The 22,096-nt window shown below is 46.5% G+C and overlaps 3 protein-coding genes across 7 annotated transcripts in view; 1 reads left to right on the top strand and 2 right to left on the bottom strand.

The window, feature by feature from the left end:
• Nucleotides 1–22,096, top strand: part of LOC123731752 (tripartite motif-containing protein 16) — a 240,257-nt gene that overhangs the window by 168,258 nt on the left and 49,903 nt on the right. The gene's annotated exons all lie outside the window — the stretch shown is intronic.
• LOC106568624 (tripartite motif-containing protein 16) overlaps nucleotides 1–22,096 on the bottom strand; it is a 73,219-nt gene that overhangs the window by 22,011 nt on the left and 29,112 nt on the right. The window lies entirely within an intron of this gene.
• Nucleotides 372–18,834, bottom strand: LOC123731782 (tripartite motif-containing protein 16). 2 transcript variants are annotated; one of them, XM_082968280.1, is made up of 6 exons: nucleotides 18,042–18,816; nucleotides 16,622–16,717; nucleotides 6,255–6,488; nucleotides 1,545–1,704; nucleotides 1,360–1,419; nucleotides 378–1,123 (listed from the first exon to the last, which is right to left on the bottom strand). In XM_082968280.1, the coding sequence occupies exons 1-6, from the start codon at nucleotides 18,633–18,635 to the stop codon at nucleotides 597–599; spliced, it is 1,671 nt and encodes a 556-aa protein (XP_082824406.1). In that variant the 5' UTR covers nucleotides 18,636–18,816; the 3' UTR covers nucleotides 378–596. The 2 variants fall into 2 exon arrangements, with proteins under 2 accessions (XP_082824407.1, XP_082824406.1); XM_082968281.1 differs by lacking the exon at nucleotides 6,255–6,488 and having other exon boundaries at nucleotides 372–1,123; nucleotides 18,042–18,834.

Here is a 22,096-nt window from a genome sequence, read left to right as displayed (position 1 = left end):
AGACTACACCAGCATGACTAGTATCTATGTGGACCCTACTACAGTTTAACCAGCTCAGCTATAGACTACACCAGCATGACTAGTATCTATGTGGACCCTACTACAGTTTAACCAGCTCAGCTATAGACTACACCAGCATGACTAGTATCTATGTGGACCCTACTACAGTTTAACCAGCTCAGCTATAGACTACACCAGCATGACTAGTATCTATGTGGACCCTACTACAGTTTAACCAGCTCAGCTATAGACTACACCAGCATGACTAGTATCTATGTGGACCCTACTACAGTTTAACCAGCTCAGCTATAGACTACACCAGCATGACTAGTATCTATGTGGACCCTACTACAGTTTAACCAGCTCAGCTATAGACTACACCAGCATGACTAGTATCTATGTGGACCCTACTACAGTTTAACCAGCTCAGCTATAGACTACACCAGCATGACTAGTATCTATGTGGACCCTACTACAGTTTAACCAGCTCAGCTATAGACTACACCAGCATGACTAGTATCTATGTGGACCCTAATACAGTTTAACCAGCTCAGCTATAGACTACACCAGCATGACTAGTATCTATGTGGACCCTACTACAGTTTAACCAGCTCAGCAGTACCATAGACCCTAAACCCAGGATAGAGAGGCTGAGTGAATGTGGTCTGGACTCTGTGGAGGAGGGTCATTGTGTCAGAGACACTGTAGAAGGACAGAGTACCTGCCTTGTGATCCAGGTACACTCCTACTCTGGAGGACTGAGGGCCTGATACTTTAGTCTTAACATCATTGTGTCTGAAACAATAACCATCACTACAGCACTGTAAACTCCAGGACTTGTTATTGTTTCCAAATACACCTCTATAACCTCTCTCTGTTCTGCTGATGTCTTTATATGAGACTGCTGTATAAACCCACTCCTCAACATTACCACTCCACTTCACCTCCCAGTAACAGCGTCCAGACAGACCCTCTCTACACAGAACCTGCCAGTAGTTGGTGAATCTGTCTGGATGGTCAGGATATGGTTGGACTTGGTCTGTACAGGTCACCTTTCTGTTCCCTTTAGACAGAGAGAGGCGTGTGTGTGCTGTGTTTGGATCCAGTGTGAGCTGACAGGAATCTGGGAGAAGAGCAGAGCAGAGACCAATGAGGGGAGTCAGAACAATAAGTTAAGTCAGATACTGTATCTACCCTGTCTTTGATTAGAGCACAGCAGAGATCAAATCAGAGAAATATGAGGAGTCAGATAGATACCCAGTCTTTGATTAGATCTACTATTGCTATATATTTCTAGAGGGATTGTTAGGAGTGTCAGTAAAAAGAGACTGTTAGTTACTTCACAATAAAGAGACTCACATGGTAACAACTGTTCTCTGGTCTTGGGCTCTGGAGGCAGTACAACATCCACTATATTCACTACAGACACACAAACACATTGACAGAGAGAGGGAATGTTATCATCATACCATATTCCACATGTATATGACTAGTAGGGAACTTTCAATGGTCTAAAGTTGATGTTCTTATTGTTTTCAACACACCTGTAGTGGAGATCTTGGTCCATTCTCCTTTAAGGAAGTCTTCTAGTTTCTCTCTCAGTTCAGACACAGTCTTACTCACATCTCCAAAGTACTGAAGAGGACGGACAACGATGCTGGGTAAGTCTGAAGATACACTGATACTGGAGAGAGACTGATAACTCTGGAGAGAGAAAGAGAGAGAGAGAGAGAGAGAGAGAGAGAGAGAGAGGGACGGACAGAGAGAGAGAGAGGGGGACCGAGAGAGAGACAGAGAGGGACACAGAGGGACAAAGAGAGAGAGATGGGGACAGAGAGAGGGACAGAGAGGGAGAGAGGGACAGAGAGGGAGAGGGGGACACAGACAGAGAGGGAGAGACACAGAGAGAGAGAGAGGGAAACAGAGAGAGGGGGGACACAGAGACAGAGGGGGACACAGAGACAGAGGGGGACACAGAGACAGAGGGGGACACAGAGACAGAGGGACACACAGAGACAGAGGGACACACAGAGACAGAGGGACACACAGAGACAGAGGGACACACAGAGAGAGAGGGACACACAGAGAGAGAGGGGGACACAGAGAGAGAGGGGGACACAGAGAGAGAGGGGGACACAGAGAGAGAGGGGGACACAGAGAGAGAGGGGGACACAGAGAGAGAGGGGGACACGGAGAGAGAGGGGGACACGGAGAGAGAGGGGGACACGGAGAGAGAGGGGGACACGGAGAGAGAGGGGGACACGGAGAGAGAGGGGGACACGGAGAGAGAGGGGGACACAGAGACAGAGGGGGACACAGAGACAGAGGGGGACACAGAGACAGAGGGACACAGAGAGAGAGAGGGACACAGAGAGAGAGAGGGACACAGAAAGAGAGGGGGACACAGAGAGAGAGGGGGACACGGAGAGAGAGGGGGACACGGAGAGAGAGGGGGACACGGAGAGAGAGAGGGACACAGAAAGAGAGGGACACAGAGAGAGAGAGGGACACAGAGAGAGAGAGGGACACAGAAAGAGAGGGACACAGACGGACACAGAGAGAGAGGGACACAGACGGACAAAGAGAGAGAGGGACACAGACGGACAAAGAGAGAGAGGGACAAAGAGGGACAAAGAGAGAGAGGGACACAGAGAGAGACAGAGAGGGACACAGAGAGAGAGGGGGACAGAGAGGGACACAGAGAGAGAGGGGGACACAGAGAGAGAGAGAGGGGGACAGAGAGGGACACAGAGAGAGAGGGGGACACAGAGAGAGAGGGACAAAGAGAGAGAGGGACAAAGAGAGACAATGAGAGAGGGACAAAGAGAGAGAGGGACAAAGAGGGACAATGAGAGAGGGACAAAGAGAGAGAGGGACAAAGAGAGAGGGACAGAGAGGGAGAGGGACAGAGAGGGACAAAGAGGGAGGGACAAAGAGGGACAAAGAGGGAGAGGGACAGAGAGGGAGAGATGGGGACAGAGAGAGAGAGAGAGATGGGGACAGAGAGAGGGAGAGAGATGGGGACAGAGAGAGGGAGAGAGAGGGGGACACAGAGAGAGAGGGGGGCACAGAGAGAGAGGGGGACACAGAGAGACAGGGGGACACAGAGACAGGTACACAGAGAGAGAGGGACAGAGAGAGGGACAAAGACGGACAAACAAAGAGAGGGACAAAGATGGACAAAGAGAGAGAGGGACAAAGAGGGACAAAGAGAGAGAGGGACAAAGAGGGACAAAGAGAGAGAGGGACAAAGAGAGATAGAGGGACAGAGAGAGAGAGGGGGACAGAGAGAGAGAGGGGGACACAGAGAGAGGGGGGGACACAGAGAGAGGGGGGGACACAGAGAGAGGGGGGGACACAGAGAGGGGGGGGCACAGAGAGAGGGGGGACACAGAGAGAGGGGGGACACAGAGAGAGGGGGGGACACAGAGAGAGGGGGGACACAGAGACAGAGGGGGACACAGAGACAGAGGGGGACACAGAGACAGAGGGGGACACAGAGACAGAGGGGGACACAGAGACAGAGGGACACAGAGAGAGAGAGGGACACAGAGAGAGAGAGGGACACAGAAAGAGAGGGACACAAAGAGACACAGAGAGAGAGGGACACAGACGGACAAAGAGAGAGAGGGACACAGAGAGAGAGAGAGAGGGACAGAGATATAGAGGGACAGAGACAGAGGGAAAAAGAGGGACAAAGAGAGAGAGGGACAGAGAGAGAGAGGGGGACAAAAAGGGACAAAGAGAGAGAGGGACAGAGAGAGAGAGGGGGACAGAGAGAGAGAGGGGGACAGAGAGAGAGGGGGGGACACAGATAGAGGGGGGGACACAGAGAGAGGGGGGGACACAGAGAGAGGGGGGGACACAGAGAGAGGGGGGGACACAGAGAGAGGGGGGGACACAGAGAGAGGGGGGACACAGAGAGAGAGAGAGAGAGGGACAGAGAGAGAGGGGGACAGAGAGAGAGAGGGGGACACAGAGAGACAGGGGGACACAGAGACAAGGACACAAAGAGAGGTGACAGAGACAGGTACACAGAGAGAGAGGGACAGAGAGAGGGACAAAGACGGACAAACAAAGAGAGGGACAAAGATGGACAAAGAGAGAGAGGGACAAAGAGGGACAAAGAGAGACAAAGAATGAGAGGGACAAAGAGGGACAAAGAGAGAGGGACAAAGAGGGACAAAGAGAGGGAGGGACAATGAGGGACAAAGAGAGAGAGGGACAGAGAGGGAGAGGGACACAGAGAGAGGGGGGGGACACAGAGAGAGGGGGGGACACAGAGAGAGGGGGGGACACAGAGAGAGGGGGGGACACAGAGAGAGGGGGGGACACAGAGAGAGGGGGGGACACAGAGAGAGGGGGACACAGAGAGAGGGGGGACACAGAGAGAGGGGGGACACAGAGAGAGGGGGGACACAGAGAGAGGGACACAGAGAGAGGGACAAAGAGGGACAGAGAGAGAGCGAGGGGGACACAGAGAGAGAGAGGGGGACACAGAGAGAGAGAGGGGGACACAGAGAGAGAGGGGGACACAGAGAGAGAGAGGGGGACAGAGAGAGAGAGAGGGGGACAGAGAGAGAGGGACAGAGAGAGAGACGGACAAAGAGGGACAAAGAGGGACAGAGGGACAGAGACAGAGCGAGGGACACAGACAGAGCGAGGGACACAGACAGAGCGAGGGACACAGACAGAGAGAGGGACACAGACAGAGAGAGGGACACAGACAGAGAGAGGGACACAGACAGAGAGAGGGACACAGACAGAGAGAGGGACACAGACAGAGAGAGGGACACAGACAGAGAGAGGGACAGAGAGAGAGAGGGACAGAGAGAGAGAGGGACAGAGAGAGAGAGGGACAGAGGGACAAAGAGGGACAGAAAGAGAGAGGGACAGGGAGAGAGAGAGAGAGGGACAGAGATATAGAGGGACAGAGACAGAGGGAAAAAGAGGGACAAAGAGAGAGAGGGACAGAGAGAGAGAGGGGGACAAAAAGGGACAAAGAGAGAGAGGGACAGAGAGAGAGAGGGGGACAGAGAGAGAGAGGGGGACAGAGAGAGAGGGGGGGACACAGATAGAGGGGGGGACACAGAGAGAGGGGGGGACACAGAGAGAGGGGGGGACACAGAGAGAGGGGGGGACACAGAGAGAGGGGGGGACACAGAGAGAGGGGGGACACAGAGAGAGAGAGAGAGAGGGACAGAGAGAGAGGGGGACAGAGAGAGAGAGGGGGACACAGAGAGACAGGGGGACACAGAGACAAGGACACAAAGAGAGGTGACAGAGACAGGTACACAGAGAGAGAGGGACAGAGAGAGGGACAAAGACGGACAAACAAAGAGAGGGACAAAGATGGACAAAGAGAGAGAGGGACAAAGAGGGACAAAGAGAGACAAAGAATGAGAGGGACAAAGAGGGACAAAGAGAGAGGGACAAAGAGGGACAAAGAGAGGGAGGGACAATGAGGGACAAAGAGAGAGAGGGACAGAGAGGGAGAGGGACACAGAGAGAGGGGGGGGACACAGAGAGAGGGGGGGACACAGAGAGAGGGGGGGACACAGAGAGAGGGGGGGACACAGAGAGAGGGGGGGACACAGAGAGAGGGGGGGACACAGAGAGAGGGGGGGACACAGAGAGAGGGGGACACAGAGAGAGGGGGGACACAGAGAGAGGGGGGACACAGAGAGAGGGGGGACACAGAGAGAGGGACACAGAGAGAGGGACAAAGAGGGACAGAGAGAGAGCGAGGGGGACACAGAGAGAGAGAGGGGGACACAGAGAGAGAGAGGGGGACACAGAGAGAGAGAGGGGGACACAGAGAGAGAGAGGGGGACAGAGAGAGAGAGAGGGGGACAGAGAGAGAGGGACAGAGAGAGAGACGGACAAAGAGGGACAAAGAGGGACAGAGGGACAGAGACAGAGCGAGGGACACAGACAGAGCGAGGGACACAGACAGAGAGAGGGACACAGACAGAGAGAGGGACACAGACAGAGAGAGGGACACAGACAGAGAGAGGGACACAGACAGAGAGAGGGACACAGACAGAGAGAGGGACACAGACAGAGAGAGGGACACAGACAGAGAGAGGGACACAGACAGAGAGAGGGACAGAGAGAGAGAGGGACAGAGAGAGAGAGGGACAGAGAGAGAGAGAGAGAGGGACAGAGAGACAGACAGGACAACATAATGATTGAGATGAATAGTTTCACATTAAGTTAATTTCATATCACATGTAACAAGACAGTTTAGTTACCTGGAGGAAATGGATGTGATCCTCTGTGTGTGAGAGCTGCTCCAGCTCAGTGCTTCTCTTCCTCAGCTCAGCTATCTCCTGCTTCAGTTGCTCCAGGAGTCCTTCAGCTTGACTCACTTGAGCCTTCTCTTGGGCTCTGATCAGCTCCTTCACCTCAGAGCTCCTTCTCTCAATGGAGCGGATCAGCTCAGTAAAGATCTGATCACTGTCCTCCACTGCTGCCTGTGCAGAGCGCTGTTGAGAGAGAGAGAGAGACAGAGACAGAGAGAGAGAAACAGAGAGACAGAGACAGTAGGTAGTTACCATTTTAGAAAATCATGGGACATTGTCTTTGGTTGCATGCTATTTTATGTCAATCATATTGCTCCTTGTAGCCTATTACTGATGCTACGTGGTCTTATGCTGCCATCTATTGGAAATATTTACCAATTAAAAGTTATTAATTCACGTAAAGACATTGGTGAGGCAGCTGAGAAATAAAGTGTATTTAATTAGAGAGATCAGTCTCAAACCTGCCCCACCTGTCCCACGCCAATTGTTGGACTTTCACAGAGGTTACTATGTCACCCAGTTCAAACCACATTTAACATATAAAACAAATGAGTCTTGTTTATCAAGTGTTCTGCCTTGCAATAATAAATATAATAAAATAACTAATAAAAAGCAAATGCTTACATAGGTTTTATTTAAAAAATAACAAATGTTATTTAGTACTAAAACGGTATTTACTAACATAATATTATTACTAAAATAGTTGTAGGCTACCCTACCCTAGAATTAGGGTTCAGGCTAAAATAGGTTATACGTAGGGTTAGAGTTTCTGTACAGCACTTTGTGACATCTGCTGATGTAAAAAGGGCTTCATAAATACATTTGATTGATTGTTAGGTTCAGGGTATTTAAAGAGAAAAACTGTATGGGTTTATATCTCTCTTGCTCCTCCCTGTGGTCTTCTGTGGGTACTACATACCTCATTCACCACACTTGATAGCCTCTATGGGACCGGCGGGACGAATTCGTCCCACCTACGTAACAGCCACTGCCATCCTGTGGCGCGATTTTCAAAATCTTCAAAATCATATTACTTCAATTTCTCAAACATATGACTATTTTACAGCCATTTAAAGATAAGACTCTCGTTAATCTAACCACACTGTCCGATTTCAAAAAGGCTTTACAACGAAAGCAAAACATTAGATTATGTCAGCAGAGTACCAAGCCAGAAATAATCAGACACCCATTTTTCAAGCCAGCATATAATGTCACCAAAACCCAGAAGACAGCTAAATGCAGCACTCACCTTTGATGATCTTCATCAGATGACAACCCTAGGACATTATGTTATACAATACATGCATGTTTTGTTCAATCAAGTTCATATTTATATCAAAAACCAGCTTTTTACATTAGCATGTGACGTTCAGAACTAGCATACCCCCCGCAAACTTACGGGGAATTCGCTAACATTTTACTAAATTACTCACGATAAACGTTCACAAAAAGCATAACAATTATTTTAAGAATTATAGATACAGACCTCCTCTATGCACTCGATATGTCCGATTTTAAAATAGCTTTTTGGTGAAAGCACATTTTGCAATATTCTAAGTACATAGCCCAGGCATCACGGGCTCGCTATTTAGACACCCGGCAAGTTTAGCACTCACCATAATCATATTTACTATTATAAAAATGTCATTACCTTTTGTTGTCTTCGTCAGAATGCACACCCAGGACGTCTACTTCAATAACAAATGTTGGTTTGGTCCAAAATAATCCATCGTTATATCCGAATAGCGGCGTTTTGTTCGTGCGTTCCAGACACTATCCGAAATAGTAAAGAAGTGTCGCGCGCTTGGCGCAATTCCTGACAATAAAATTCAAAGTATTCCATTGCCGTACGTCGAAGCATGTCAACCACTGTTTAAAATCAATTTTTACGTCATTTTTCTCGTAGAAAAGCGATAAAATTCCGACAGGGAATCTCCTTTTCGGCAAACAGAGGAAAAAATCCCAAAGGCGGGGGCGGTCGGGGTCACGCGCATAAACTAGTGTCTCTTGATGGGCCACTTGAGAAAGGCGATAATGTGTTTCAGCCTGTGGCTGGAATGACGACATTCTCTTTTTTCCCGGGCTCTGAGAGCCTATGGACGACGTGGGAAGTGTCACGTTAGAGCAGAGATCCTTAGTAAATGATAGAGATGGCAAAGAAGTTCCAGAAATGGTCAGACAGGCCACTTCCTGTAAAGGAATCTCTCAGGTTTTGACCTGCCATTTGAGTTCTGTTATACTCACAGACACCATTCAAACAGTTTTAGAAAATTTAGGGTGTTTTCTATCCATATGTAATAAGTATATGCATATTCTAGTTACTGAGTAGGAGTGGTAACCAGATTAAATCGGGTATGTTTTTTATCCAGCCGTGTCAATGCTGCCCCCTAGCCCTAACAGGATAGGCTCATAATCTGAGGTAGCAACTGAGTCAGAGCTACAAATCAATGAGCTCCACCTGTCCATTTGGTTTACAACTCAGTGAAACTGCGCAGCATTCTCTCTATTTGATGCCTACGAACCAACAGATTTCAACGATTATCATATTACCCAGCAGCCATTTAGAAACAACAAATCTGTTTAAATCGGACACATCTTGAAAAAGAGGACAGGGACATACGTTTTGTTTAGGTTTTAAACCTTTTTCTGAAATAAAATATGTTTAAACATGTTTAACGTTTGATGTCTTTGCACCAACCATCTGTTCTACTCACTGTAATATTCATATGTGAATACATACTGAATTATAATTGGATGCATTTTACCGCCGTATCATACTGTGCGGTGATTGGTTAAGACTACCCAGACGGTTAGGTCATGGGCAGTTGATCGTGGTTGGAGATAGGCTAACATGTAGTTGTAGCTAGTTAATAAAGAGTTATGTTAACAAACATCCTGTAGTTCTGCGTTTTATTATTTTGTACAAAGTGTACAAAACAAAACATGGTGTCAGAGTAAATGGTCTTAAAAGATGGATTTTTCTGGAGTTCCTTCACCTCGAATGGACTGGGAGTCTACAAACTTACCCGATGCATGGCGTAAGTACAAACAGCATGTGGAGCTAATGTTCACGGGTCCCCTGAAGGAAAGAGGAGAAGAGGAAAAATGTAGCTACCTGCTCCTCTGGATCGGTGAAAAAGGGAGAGATATTTACAACACATGGACACTTACCGAGGCTGAATCAAAGGTACTGAAAACATACTACGATCGTTTTGAAGCATATGTTGTGCCGAAGACTAATACAATTTTCGCTAGGTACAAATTCCATGAGAAAGTACAGGGAGCTAGCGAGTCTTTTGACCAGTTTGTGACTGAGCTGCGTCTGCTTGTGAAAGACTGTGATTATGCAAACAAGGATGAGATGGTCAGGGACCGTATTGTATTTGGAATACACTCACCGCGAGTGAGAGAGAAACTTTTGAATGTTGGGTCTGAGCTAACGCTGGACAAAGCTATCGACATAGCCAGATCTCACGAGCTAGCACAGGCTCAGATGAAAACCATTTCGCGCCGCAGCACGAGCGCATCACGTGAACAAGCAGTGCACGCAGTCAGGCAGACATCAAAGCACACCTCCGGTGCCCAGAGAGAGCGTTTCAGAACGGAGAGAGACATAACTCCAAAACAGAGCGACACAGACTCAAAACGCCCCAAAACATGTGGATATTGTGGATACAAAGTGCATGGCGAACAAGGAAATTGCCCAGCTAAAGGCAAACAGTGTACTAAATGTGGTAAATGGAATCACTTTGCAAAAGTGTGCAGAGCTTACCGTGGAAAAACAGTACACACAGTGAGTGAAGATGAAATGTCAATCAAAGAGTCAAATGATGATGAACTGTTTATTGATTCAGTGACACAGAAAAGTCACATATCAGAGACAGAGCAAGCCTTTGCTGACATTGAGATAGGAACACAAGGCACAAAACTAAAGTTCAAACTAGACACTGGTGCACAAGTAAACATTATTCCTCTGAATAAGTACCGCAGCTTGACATCTGAGTGCGAGCTACAGCCCACCATGCGCAGACTGAATGGTTATGGTGGTGAACAGCTCCCAGTAAAAGGCACATGCACTTTCAAATGCAAATACAAGGAAAGTGACATGATGTTGGACTTTTACGTTGTTGACACTAGAGCACCTGCAGTGCTAGGTCTTAAAGCATGTTTAGACATGGACCTCATCAAGCTAGTTTTATCAGTAACAGCACCAGTAGAGACAGAAAATGTACTGGAGGAGTTTGCTGATGTCTTTACAGGAATAGGATTATTCCCAGGAGAATGTACCATTCACCTTGACCCAGACGCAACCCCTGTGGTCTACCCACCGAGAAAGATCCCCCTTGCTCTCCGTGCCCGTCTGAAGAAAGAGTTGGAGAGCATGGAGCAATCTGACATAGTCACCAAGGTTACAGAACCGACTGACTGGGTAAACGCGTTAGTGGTGGTGGAGAAACCACGCACAGGCAAGCTCCGAGTATGCCTCGACCCAAGAGACTTGAACAAGGCTATCAAACGGCCCCATTACCCTTTACCGACGCTAGATGGTATCACGCACAAGCTAGCGGGAGCACACTACTTCAGTGTCATGGACGCTAGATCAGGCTACTGGGCTATCAAGCTCACAGAAGAGTCATCTAAGCTCACAACATTCAACACACCGTTTGGACGCTACAGGTTCCGTCGCCTGCCTTTTGGGATTATCTCAGCCCAAGACGAGTTTCAGCGAAAGATTGACGAAGTATATGAAGGCCTCGACGGAGTTGTGGCAATTGTGGACGACATCCTTGTTTATGGTCGAACCAAAGAGGAGCACGACCGAAACCTCCGCGCGATGCTGCAAAGGTCCCGCGAGAGAGGAGTCCGGCTCAACCCTGAGAAGAGCACAGTCAGCGCTACAGAGGTCAGCTACTTCGGACATCTTCTCACAGCGAATGGAATCAAGCCAGATCCACAGAAGATCTCAGCCATAAAAGAAATGGAGCCACCAAAGAACCGTGCAGAGCTGGAAACAGTGCTTGGCATGGTCAACTACTTAGCCAAGTTCGCACCCAGCCTCTCCAATGCTAATGCACCCCTGCGTCAACTGCTAAAGCAGTCCAGTGAGTTTCTTTGGGACAAGCAACACGACATTGCTTTCCAGAATGTGAAAGACTTGATCACGAGAGAACCAGGACCAATCCTTGCCTACTACGACCCCAACAAAGAGCTCAGACTCCAAGTGGACGCGTCGAAGTATGGACTAGGTGCAGTGCTACTGCAAGAAGGAAAGCCCATCGGCTACGCTTCCAAATCTCTCACAGACTGTGAAATCAACTACGCTCAAATCGAAAAGGAGCTCTATGCCATTCTGTTCGGATGTAAACGTTTCCATCAGTACGTATATGGACGACAAGTCATTGTGGAATCCGACCACAAGCCCCTTGAGTCAATCATGAGGAAACCACTAGCTGCAGCCCCGCCAAGGCTACAGAGAATGATCCTTCAACTACAAAAATACGACTTCACAATCACTCACCGTCCAGGCAAAGACATCCCTGTCGCAGACACACTCTCCAGGAAGTTTCTTACCTACAAGGACAGCAGCCTCAGTGAGGGCATGGACATGCAAGTGCACACTGTGTACAGCAACTTACCAGTTAGTGACACGAAACTGAAGGAGATCCAAGCAGAAACAGACAAGGACTCACAACTCACACAGCTGAGGAAAGTCATACAGGATGGATGGCCTGAGGAGAGGAGAAAATGCCCTCAGAGCGTCTCAGAATTCTGGAACCATCGTGATGAACTATCACAGATCAACGGAATCATTTTCAAAGGAGAGAAAATCATTATTCCTACCAGTCTCAGAGAAGAGATTTTGACAAAGATCCATGCTGGACACATGGGCATGGAAAAGTGCAAACAGAGAGCACGGGACATTTTGTTTTGGCCTGGAATGTGCAAACAAATAGAGGACATTGTTGGTAGATGCACCATCTGTCTTGAAAGACGCCCCTCAAACACCAAAGAGCCAATGTTACCTCACTGTATCCCAGACCGACCCTGGCAGGTTGTGGCAACCGATCTGTTCACCTGGAACAACGAGGACTACATTGTAACAGTGGACTACTACAGCAGATACTTCGAACTCGACAAGCTTCACAGCACCACATCTGCAGCTGTGATACACAAGCTGAAAGCAGCCTTTGCCAGGCATGGCATTGTAGAGACTTTAATATCTGACAATGGGCCCTGTTACAAATCAAATGAGTTTGAATCCTTCACAAAAGCATGGGAGTTCACACATGTCACCACAAGCCCACATTACCCTCAAAGTAATGGCCTTGCTGAAAAATCTGTGCAGATTGCTAAATCACTCATGGACAAAGCAAAAGCAGACAAGAGAGACCCCTACCTCAGTCTCCTTGAATACCGCAACACTCCAGTTGACAACTTCAGATCACCAGCCCAGCTGTTGATGAGCCGCAGACTTCGCTCAACCCTTCCCAGCACCAACCAGCAGCTGCAACCTGAGGTTGTCAGCTACAAGGAAATGCATGAAAAACGTGCACAGAGACAACAACAACAAAAGCGATACTACGACAGGTCAGCTAGACCACTGCCACCACTGATCGACGGAGAGTCAGTTAGAATCCAGGAGCATGGCCTCTGGAAACCAGCAGTCGTCATCCAGCCAGCTGACACTGAACGTTCATATCACGTCCGCACAGCAGAAGGAGCAGTGTACCGCCGCAATCGTCGTCACTTACTGAACACAAAAGAACAACACACTGATGAGATGAACTGTTCCCCTGAAAGAGAACGTGATGGACTAAACACACACACAGCACAACATACACCACACTTACCTGCAACACCACAAGAGCTGTTGACTGACACAGAAGCATGCTCAACATCATATCGCACAAGGTCAGGAAGAGAGGTCAAGCCCAGAGCTGTCCTCGACCTGTGAAATGTCAAAGGGTGTAGGCGGATCGCTGCCCTAAAAGCGTTCCAGACTGTAAACTTGTTATTGAAAGTTCACTTGACATGCTTTGGTATTGTATTTGTTTCAAATGTTAAGATGTCATTTCTACAGTGAAAGCTGAGTTGCTGAGAATCCCTTGTTTGAAAAGTTGGATCATTGTTTCAGAGTCTATGTTGATTCAGTTGGTGTATTATGCAATATAAATGGTTACTTACCTTGAGTTCAAACTACAGAGCATGTATCCAAAAGAAAAGCTTAGAATATGTAAAACATTTGTATTTTGTTTAAAAGAAGGGGGATGTAATATTCATATGTGAATACATACTGAATTATAATTGGATGCATTTTACCGCCGTATCATACTGTGCGGTGATTGGTTAAGACCACCCAGACGGTTAGGTCATGGGCAGTTGATCGTGGTTGGAGATAGGCTAACATGTAGTTGTAGCTAGTTAATAAAGAGTTATGTTAACAAACATCCTGTAGTTCTGCGTTTTATTATTTTGTACAAAGTGTACAAAACAAAACACTCACTAACACTGTAGGTCACTACAACATGTAACCAGGTGAACAGTGAGCTTCCTCACCAAGTAGCTGTAACCTAGTTAACAATAAGTTACCTGAGGTAAACCTACAAGGTTAACGTGGGCTGGAAGAGATTTACTTCAAAACCACAGCAAACAGCTGGGACATATGCTAATATTATATCACTGGGCTCCTTGGCGGATAGTTTCATCAGAAAATATTTGTAAAAAATGTCCACACTATCTGTGCTAACAAACCCTGTGTACCACCCCTCCCCTGTTTAACCTTGAATTTAGTTCAGAAAACCACTTGGAAATGGACCAAAACGAACCAACTCTTTACGGATCTGTTCGTCCGTAATAAACGGAGGCAGATTAGACACCACTACTCTTGTTGAAATCAGCACCAACACACCCCTCACATGAATCATACTGGTAACTAGCCGGGCAACAAGACTCACCTTTTACATTACCACAACCACCGCCTTGTTCATTCTGGATACAGAGTGTATATGTTCCTCTCCCACCTGTTCACCGACCATGATCAATAATTCCTCCACACCATTCTCCAGAACGCACCTGAAGAGACAGCGTTTCTTCTCCACTCGGTTGAGGACATCACACCTCCCAAACAAACTACCCTACTCCCCCCTCAACTCTAACCGATAAACAGTGGAAACTAATAAATAAACCCTTAACAACTACAAAATACATTTGGAAAATACGCAAAAAGAATAGTAGCCCTCCTCAGGAACCACAACACCTTCTTCTTCTATGATATAATGGCGGTCCGCAAATCAACGTTAAAGGTGCATGGCGCCACCTACTGTGCTGGAGTGTGTTCAATCACGGTTTACACCATTTCTAAATCCTCCTACCTAACTCAGTACTTCTGAGAAAATAAAAAAGAGTCCTACTAACTTCTAATAGACCCTCCCCCATCCCCCAAATCCCTTCCACCCCCCCAACCCCATCCAACCTCAATGACCCTACACTTCAATCTTTCCCTCTCTTCAACATCCTTACAACAATATAACAATACATGCTCCACCGTTTCATTGACAATACCCTCCAGACACAAACCATTCACATGCTGCCAACCAGATGTAAGGACCAGTTCAATGTACAATGTCCTAAGCACAATCGAGTAAACACCACCTCTTCCTTCCTAATCTGACCTTTGAATCTTGGTCCACCGACCTTTAGAGGACATATAAATGCCGTCCCTTGTGCTCAGAGTCCCATCTCTTCTGCCACACATCTATCAAAATGTCTCTGATCTTACATTTGTCCTAACCCTACACTCATTAAAAACCCACTACCCCATTCCACTACTTTGACCCTATCTGCTCCTGCACCATGCCAACTAACCCTACACTCATTAAAAACCCACTACCCCATTCCACTACTTTGACCCTATCTGCTCCTGCACCATGCCAACTAACCCTACACTCATTAAAAACCCACTACCCCATTCCACTACTTTGACCCTATCTGCTCCTGCACCATGCTAACTAACCCTACACTCATTAAAAACCCACTACCCCATTCCACTACTTTGACCCTATCTGCTCCTGCACCATGCCAACGACCTGGGAGGACGGGACACCACCACTCAACACACCCTGGAACTCTTCTGAAGTCAAATCTCACATGACCAAATACTTCTCTGCAGCTGCCACCACAACATCTATTGTCTGTGATTTACGTTCCATTTCTGAGGTACAGTTGATAACCATTGCTTTGAACTCTAAGAAGCCAACCTTACTGAAGCATATATCACTCGTTGGCCAATTCCTCTGTGCTGGCACAGATCTACTACTCACAGGGATACTACTCACAGGGATCCTCTCAGGATCCCACACCCTTGACCCATCCTCCTCTACTTTCTTCACTGCCTCAGCATACGCCACCTTCTGCACTACTCTGACTCTAGCCACCTTAACCTGCCTCTCTCTCACTGGACACCTCTGATCCCCAGCAACATGGACACCCCTACAGTTGACACACACAACTTTATCCACCGAAATTACACAGTCCTCTATCCCATGACCTCCTGCACACTTCCCACATCGTGGAATCTCCCTCCTACAAACTGCTGCAACATGACCATAAACGTTGCACCTGAAACAGCTCAGTGGATTCAACACAAAGACTCTAACAGGATAACTGATATATCTCAACATGACTTTGTCCGGTAAAAACTCAAACGCTGACAGTGACTCCTCTGTTTCACCACGCTCACCACCTGGTCTGCTTCACACCAAGCGGCGGGCATCACAAACATCAAGAGCCTTCAACTTCAATTGCTCCACCTCCACCCACCGTGAAACCACAAAAAAACTCTGTTTTCCAATTGAATTATAACATTTGAAATGTCTCTATTTCTTTGAAACTTTTGTGAGTGTAATGTTCACTGTTCATTTCTGTTCATATGTAAACATATGTTTCCCATGCCAATAAAGCCCTTTGAATTGTATTGAGAGAGAGAGAGAGAGCTCCATGTTAATGTATAGGGGACATGAGTCAGCCATGGTTACTCATGGTAATGTGATGAGGTAGCCCCGCCTGCGACTTCTAAACCACTGTCGGCCCAATAGGGAATGTCCTCTTGATGTAATGGTCAATATGTTGGTTTCTCCTGCAGTAGACCTGGGTTCATATCCCGTCAGTTACATTAAGCTGTCTATTCTCTTAAAGGGCTCAAGACAGCCTGTTCTCAACGGTGGGGTCAGTGGGATTGGAGAGGAGCCTGTCTCTCCCTCTCTCTGACTGGAGGACAGAAGTGAAATGATGTGTCTCCTCTGGTCAGCAATACTCACCTTGAGAGACTCCACAACCTTTTGGAGCTCCTTCAGCTCCTTCTCTCTCTCCTGGAAACTCTGCTGGACCTTCTGCTGACTCATCCCCAGCTGCCTCTGTGGAGAATCACTCTTCAATGAGCTATCAAACTTTATTAGTCCAGTAGATCAATAGTATAGTAATGTGACATAGGACCCATAGAAGATAAGGATCAAAATATTGAGGAAGTGTCTGTCTGAAAATATATCATTATGTAGTCATGTGAATGATTATAGTTTTAACAGGGAGTTGATTGGGGGTTTGATAATGAATGATAATGGTGTTTGAAAACGAATGATAATGATGTTTGATAAGTAATGATAATGATGTTTGACTTGTTGGATTCTAGCTAGAAATATACTTATTCATGTTACCATACTATATCGTATTGATGACTTTACATGTATAAGGAATGTATATGTTAGGGTCAATGAAGGGTGGATAGGAACTTGGTGTTGGAAAGTTACTGAGAGAGACAAGGGGAAGTGCTGAAATATTCTGTTCAAATATGTTATTGTTGAATATCAATGTTCCTAAAGAGGGAGGCAAAGGGCAACTAGTTTCAGTCTCTGATAAGGCAGGCCAGCTGCAGAACTAGAGAGGAGACAGGAATTCAACAGTCTAGTTAGTCTCTGATAAGGCAGGCCAGCTGCAGAACTAGGGAGGAGCCAGGAATTCAACAGTCTAGTTTGTCTCTGATAAGGCAGGCCAGCTGCAGAACTAGGGTGGAGCTAGGAATTCAACAGTCTAGTTAGTCTCTGATAAGGCAGGCCAGCTGCAGAACTAGGGAGGAGACAGGAATTCAACAGTCTAGTTAGTCTCTGATAAGGCAGGCCAGCTGCAGAACTAGGGAGGAGACAGGAATTCGGCTCGAGTTCAAGTCAACAGACGAAGTGAGAAGAAACCTCTCGGAGGGGGGCCAGAGAGGCCCACCCCAACGACCCTCCTACTACAGTCTTATCTCACACAATACACTTCCAAACCCACAAAGCTTTTAGCATCAGGCAGGGCCATGACTTCACCAGTGAGAGGAACCAATTCAGTTCCTGCCTAGCAACAGAGATGTATTGGCTGTCTACATGTGTAACAGTTGACCCCGCCTAGTATGAGGTTATAAATATATGTTCTTGTGTCATCAAACATTGTCTTTGCAGCTGTATGACCCAGTGGGTGAATAAACTTGGTTTGAGTTTTCACTCTGTGTGTTCAGAACCTAACAGACTTTAGAAAATGGTGATACATTTGAAGAATCTGGGTTAACATATCTATATACTCAAGGTTGTGTTCATATTTATGGGTCCATTTCATTTGAATGGTCTCATATTCAAACAGCCTCAGTTCGTATTGTATGTTTAACTCTTTGTTTATCAGACAGTCACCAACAAGTTGTTCTGGTCTTACCTGTTTCTCAGTCCTCTCTGCTGCAGCTGACACTGTATCATGGCCTTTATGTTCATCCATCACACACTGATAACAGATACACTGCTGATCGGTACGACAGTAAACCTCCAGCAGTTTGTCATGATGAGAGCAGATCTTCTCCTGTAGTTGTGCGGTGGCTTTGACCAGCTTGTGCTTCTTCAAAGCAGGAGATTCATAGTGAGATAGGAGGTGAGTCTCACAGTAAGAGGCCAGACACGGCAGACAGGACATGAGGGCTTTCCGCTTTCTGGTCCCAGTGCAGACATCACACGCCACATCTCCAGGTCCAGCACAGCACAGAGCAGGAGGGGGAGCAGCCTGGAGTCCTGTCTTCAGTTTCTCCACCACCTCAGCCAACATGTTATTTTTCCTCAGATTAGGCCTTGGAGTGAAGGTCTCTGTGCACTGAGGACAGCTGTAGACCCCTTTCAGAACATCCTGATCCCAGCAGCCCTCAATACAGCTTCTACAGTAACTGTGTCCACAGGGGATGGTGACCGGTTCCTTCAGTACATCCAGACAGACAGAACAACGGAACTGGTCCTGGTCCAGCAGAACTCCCTGCTGAGCCATTTGGACGGTTGTTCACTCTCACACAGACAGACGACACAGAGACTCAGATCAGTTTAGTTTCCACAGAAGAGAGTCTGTGGGAGGGGGAGGGATTTCCTTGTTCTGCCAGATGGCTGGGGTTAGAGGGAGGGAGGGGTTAGAGGGAAGGAGGGGTTAGAGGGAGGGAACAAGGGAAGGAGGGGTGCAGGGAGGGAGAGAGAGAGATCTGCATACAACATCTAGAGGGAGACAAATATTTTTGTTCCTAGTTTAGGACCCTTAATATGGAATACATCTAACAAAATGTGAGTTGTTAGAATATATAAAGGTTAACAGTTTCTATGAAGTACATATTATAATTATTTTAATGACCTTTATAATGCCTTATAATACACTTATGTGTTCTAACATTACAATGTGGTTATTACTGTTTGGCCTAGGATCAGGGTTAGAGGTACTACATTCAGCAGTAACCATAGACATATCTAGGACTAAAAAGAGAAGATGTTTTACAATCAGAGTTCTTTGTATCTCTTCTTAGTCATACAGATCCCCCCACATCTTATAGGTGGACGGGGTTATGAACATATCCTATACATTATTTCTGAAACCAGATGAAATTAAACTGTCTTAGAGTGACAAGTCTCTATACCTCTCAGTCTCTAAACCACTAGGATACCTGTCACCTTGACAGTATGTCTCTATACCTCTCAGTCTCTAGAGCAGCAGACTTAGGGGTCCGTCTCAGCAGAGGGAGAGAGTAGCAGACTGAGGGTCAGTCTCAGCAGAGGCAGAGAGCTGCAGACTGATGGTCCGTCTCAGCAGAGAGAGAGAGCAGCAGACTGAGGGTCAGTCTCAGCAGAGGGAGAGAGCAGCAGACTGAGGGTCCGTCTCAGCAGAGGGAGAGAGCAGCAGACTGAGGGTCAGTCTCAGCAGAGGGAGAGAGCAGCAGACTGAGGGTCAGTCTCAGCAGAGGGAGAGAGCAGCAGACTGAGGGTCCGTCTCTCAACATCCCTCCACTCTCTCTTTCCTCCACTGACACTGACCAAAAAGGGACACAGTCTTCCAGCTGATGGCGAAACTCGAGTCGCACCACATTACTTCTGCCTCATGGACAAATTCATGTTGTTACTCCTATGAACAGAGGAAGTGAAATATTCCTTGATATTAAAAAAGACCCAAGCCGCTAATAATAATAACAACACAAACCTATGGAAACACTTTCCTCCTCATTCATTACTGCTGCACTGCTTGTTGTACATCACATACATAGTGTAGACAGATAATAGCAGGCTTCCCCCTCCATACATACATAGTGTAGACAGATAATAGCAGGCTTCCCCCTCCATACATACATAGTATAGACAGACAATAGCAGGCTTCCCCCTCCATACATACATAGTATAGACAGATAATAGCAGGCTTTCCCCTCCATACATACATAGTTCCATTTACTGAGGAAGTAGGTTCAGCATACACACTGACATTCTGAAGTTTATAACGTATTCCCAGCTACATGTTAGAGTGGAATGTTCCATTTGTCAACAGTAAGATCAGAGTTATGTTATTGTAGACAGAGAGGTTATACTGACAAGCACTTTCCCCCAACTAGAGACCGGTTCCATTTGTCAACAGTAAGGTCAGAGATATGTTATTGTTGACAGAGAGGTTATACTGACAAGGAAGAGGGAACAAAATCAATAGATAACAGACAAAAGAAGCTATGGAAAGATAAAACATTGACATAATAGTGTGTTAAAGTAACCACTGTGAAATACACAGAACATAATAAAAAGTATTAAACAAAACACATATAGTATATACGGTGAGTGAAGTGAGAAGATAAAACATACGGATAAAGCACAAGCTGTGTAGAGAAAAACAGCCTCAGGCTACCCAGCCGTGAAATAGGAACTAGTGCTGAGGATAGAGTAAAATAGGACCAAAACAATAATTAACCAGAAGATAGGATATAGTGAGTAAATAAATAAACATAAGAAGGATAGACATCACAAAGAATTAAATCAAAAGGAAAAGAAGATAGCAAGGAGGATTTAATCAATTATAGCTAAGCTGTAGACAATCGATAAAATGAATACAACACCAGTAGAAATATTAGGGACTAGACACCCCCTAAGTAAAGAGGAGATAATAAAATCTCTATGAAATGGTAAAAACACACAAGAAAATTAAACACCAAATGGCCTGCAGTGGGAACATTGGATGTCTCTGTGTGTGAGGAAATGGAAACTCTGATAAAGAACTGTAAACCCAAGGACAAGAAACAAAAAAGGAAAAATAAATGAGAAAGAGAAAATGAAATACTGAAAATGTTTATTACATTTATCTGTTATACCACATTACCACCAGGTGGATACCACTGGAACGTCCTGCCCCAGAACTCACACGCGCCACATTCCAACCAAGGGCCCTGTTCGCAAACAGCCAGGTGGCCCCGTAATCAACTAACTATTTCTAAAAGTATTCTAAAACTATATAAATAACATATCTGTTGGTTAGGAACACTGTGTCTGGTGAGTGTGATAGTAGTATTCCTGACCTTCCTGTCACCCGGTGTGTTTGGAAATGTACCTTCCCGTCGCTCCCCCCTACTGTTGGTTTAATGTCCTGCTTTATCCAATGTAGGTAATAGTTGCTGCACCTCCCCCAATGTCTATTGGGTTGTCTCTCGTACACACTGTCCTCCTATTCCCTGCCTAACTATCTCTGTGTCTATAATACATGCACCTGACTTAGGCTACAATATGCTATTCTGTCTCAGTGTCACAGAGTGCATTCGGGAGTTTTGCTTGCTAGGACTGACTAATTCACCATGTCTGTCAGGGGTATGTGCCACATTTCTCCCTCCCAATGTAAACACTAAGTTATACCTGCAATAGGGTTGGGAAAGTGATGCATAGTGCTACCACTCGTCTCTGTAAGTGCTGGGAGTGCATATTCCTATGTGGGATATGAAACACTGCGAGGTATGCCTTGCAATTTTACAACATTTTAGTCATTTAGCAGACGCTCTTATCCAGAGCGACTTACAAATTGGTGCATTCACCTATAATATCCAGTGGAACAGCCACTTTACAATAGTGCATCTAAATCTTTTAAGGGGGGGGGTTAGAAGGATTACTTTATCCTATCCCAGGTATTCCTTGAAGAGGTGGGGTTTCAGGTGTCTCCGTGAAAGACAGGTGTAGGGGTAGAGATGAATAGTCAATGTAACAACATGGCACTGAATTGTGAGAATGGCTGTTGAGCTTTTTATTCATATTCTGTGTCATCACCATAGTGCATACATGCTGTACAGTGAATGTGTAATGCTTTGAAATGAACCTCAGGTCTTGGTAGCTAGCGGTGGAGTCCATGTATTGAGGGCTGGCTGTGGTCCCTGGCCGCATAAGGCTATGGGGGGGACCAAGTCCAGGGTGGACCAGTGTCTTTCCACTTGTGGGTGTAGTGTGAATAGGATG

The sequence above is a fragment of the Salmo salar genome, chromosome 23, assembly GCF_965601325.2.
Source record: "Salmo salar chromosome 23, fSalSal1, whole genome shotgun sequence".
Taxonomy (NCBI): domain Eukaryota; kingdom Metazoa; phylum Chordata; class Actinopteri; order Salmoniformes; family Salmonidae; genus Salmo; species Salmo salar.
The sequence above is the reverse complement of the archived record's forward strand: the minus strand, read 5'-3'. Positions and strand labels throughout refer to the sequence as shown.